We start from the raw sequence: 2,308 nt of genomic DNA, 5'->3' as shown, positions 1-2,308 counted from the left end.
TATTTGATCCGTGAGATCACGCGATGGAACAATAAAATGACCCCGTGCCGCGTCCGCCGCGTCCGCCAGATGAGGTGAACCATAGCCGGGGCGTTAGAAGCTAGGTTAAGGAGGAGGAGGACACGGGGGATGCGTATCCTAGGCGCTGACGCTGGTGCCGCAACCCCCCCGGGTAGGCCCTCTAGCTGTTAACCTCTCCTAGCCTAGCAAGCAAAGCGGCGGTACTTGCGGCGGTCCGCCGAAATGGGCCGCCGCGCGCCGGCGTGCGACTGGGATGCGTACGCGGACCGGTACCCGGACGTGCGGGCGGCCTTCGGCCGCGACGCGCGCGCGCTCGCGGCCCACTACGACGCGCACGGCGCCGGGGAGGGCCGGCACTGCGCCGCGCACGAGGACTTCGCGGAGGTCGTCGACCTGGAGGGCCTCGACGTGCCCGCGCGCTGGCGGGTCTTGCGCGGCGGGACGATGGAAATCGTTCCCCACGTCTTCGTGGAGCTCCGCGGCGACGCCGACCACGCCCGCGTCGCGGGCCACTTCTGCGGCGACGCCCAGCTGGGCGGCGACTGCGAAGCGTCGGTGCGCGCGGCCGTCGAGGCGGCCGCTTCGGCAAACGCCGCTCACTTGATCGCGACGCAGCCGGGGACCTTCGAGGTGCCGCGGACGACGGTCTGGGGCCAGGAGACGACCGACGGCGCGCGGGTGGTGGCCGCCAGCTGGCTCCGCGAGCGGGACTTCGCGAGCCGCTGCGCGCCCGACGAAACGTCGGGGACGAAGGTCGCCGTTCTAGTCACGGGCCAGCTGCGGGTGTTCGGGGACGCGCACCGGGCCAAGCTCCGGCGCGACCTCGCGGACTTCTCGACCTTCGTCGCGACGTACCCGGAATTCCGCGCCGAGGCCGAGGCGCTCGGCGCGGAGGCCGTCTACGCGGACGCCGCGGCCCTCTCGCACCTCCTGGCGAGGCACAACGTGGGCCTGGGCCACTCGCACTTCGGCGCGGCCATGGACGAGCGCAAGGTGCACGGCCAGGTGTGGCAGTGGGCGCTCCTGGACCTCGCGCTCGACGCCTTCGGCGCGCGCCTCGAGGCTTTCGACGTCCTCGTGCGGACGCGGACGGACCTGGACGAGCGCGCGCCGCTGCCGTACGCGTCGCTGCGCCCGGCGCCGGGCGCCGTGCACTGCCGGTCGGACTTTGTGTTCTACGGCGCGCGCGGCGCGTTCCTGGCGGCGTTCGGGCCCATGTTCCGGCGGGTCCTCGGGGTCTACTGGCGGCCCGAGGGCGGCCGCGAGGGCCAGCCCTACGTGCCGATCGACTGGGGCGCGCTCCTCGAGTCGGACCTCTCGGGCGTCAAGTGGTGGTGGCTGCCGCTCCCGCTCCGCATCTTCGGGGACGCGCGCCCGGCGACGCCCCTCGACCTCAAGCTCTTCGTCGCGGACCACCTTCGGGAGCTGGGCGCGGTGGCCGCGGGCGCCCCGGCGCGCCTCTCGTCCCGGACGGAATTCACGGCCCAGGAGCGCCGACCCGCGCGGAAGCCCGACGCCGATGGTCGGAGAGGGGGTCGACGAGGCGCGACGCCCGGAACCGCCACGCACATCCCAGGTACTTCCGCGCGTTCAACTCGGAGGCCAGCGTCGCGCACCAGGTGCTCGCCACGCCCGAGGTCGTTCTCTGCGCGGCGCCGACTCCCCTGCGACTCACGCAGGCCACGGAGCCCTCCAACTCCCGCTGGACGCTCCAGCGGCGCCTGCACGAGGAGTTCGCACCGGAGGCAGCGTCTGCGAATGACACCGCGCCCCACTGCGCCCCGGGCCGGCGCTGCTCGGTCAATAGGTGTGGTGTGTGGCCCTCCAGGCCTAGGCACCCTAGGCGGATAGGCGGCATTGTCGTAACATGTTTGCTAAGCTCGCTGCCGAACCAAGCGGCGCAGTGTTGCGACTTGTCTTGAGAAAGCAAGCGCCCAGAAGCAAGAAAATGGGAGAGAATATGCCTTGCCGTTACGTTGCGCACATGTCATGGGTTTTCTTCGTACAGAGACACTACATCCTCGTTTTCAGCAGAAGAAATTGGGTTTATCGTAATCCCAGTCACAGCCTGAGAAGCAGGTAACAATTTATGTGTCTCTCGCGGCAATACGTTGGGCAATTATAATCACTACGGCTCATTTCCTATTATGAAGCGCTCGCGCGCAGTCCATGGACCATCGTTTTATGGGTTTCATCGCCGTAGAGGACTCGGACGAGATAATCATAGTGCTGTCACGTGAGGTTGGCCGAGTGGTCGTGTCTTATGCGGTCGGGCCCGCGTCGCTTG

General features: G+C 68.8%; 1 protein-coding gene across 1 annotated transcript in view; it reads left to right on the top strand.

Moving 5' to 3' along the window:
• Positions 1-243: 243 nt before the first annotated feature.
• AURANDRAFT_68441 (hypothetical protein) overlaps positions 244-2,308 on the top strand; it is a gene marked incomplete at both ends in the record, with an annotated part of 6,593 nt that continues 4,528 nt past the window's right edge. The window contains 2 exons of the mRNA XM_009044125.1: positions 244-1,484; positions 1,598-1,771. Coding sequence (XP_009042373.1) covers positions 244-1,484; positions 1,598-1,771 — 1,415 coding nt within the window. The remainder of the gene's footprint in view (positions 1,485-1,597; positions 1,772-2,308) is intronic.

Source organism: Aureococcus anophagefferens (assembly GCF_000186865.1).
Source record: "Aureococcus anophagefferens unplaced genomic scaffold AURANscaffold_145, whole genome shotgun sequence".
NCBI lineage: Eukaryota > Pelagophyceae > Pelagomonadales > Pelagomonadaceae > Aureococcus > Aureococcus anophagefferens.
Note: the sequence above shows the minus strand (reverse complement) of the source record. Positions and strands in the feature narration are given on the sequence as shown.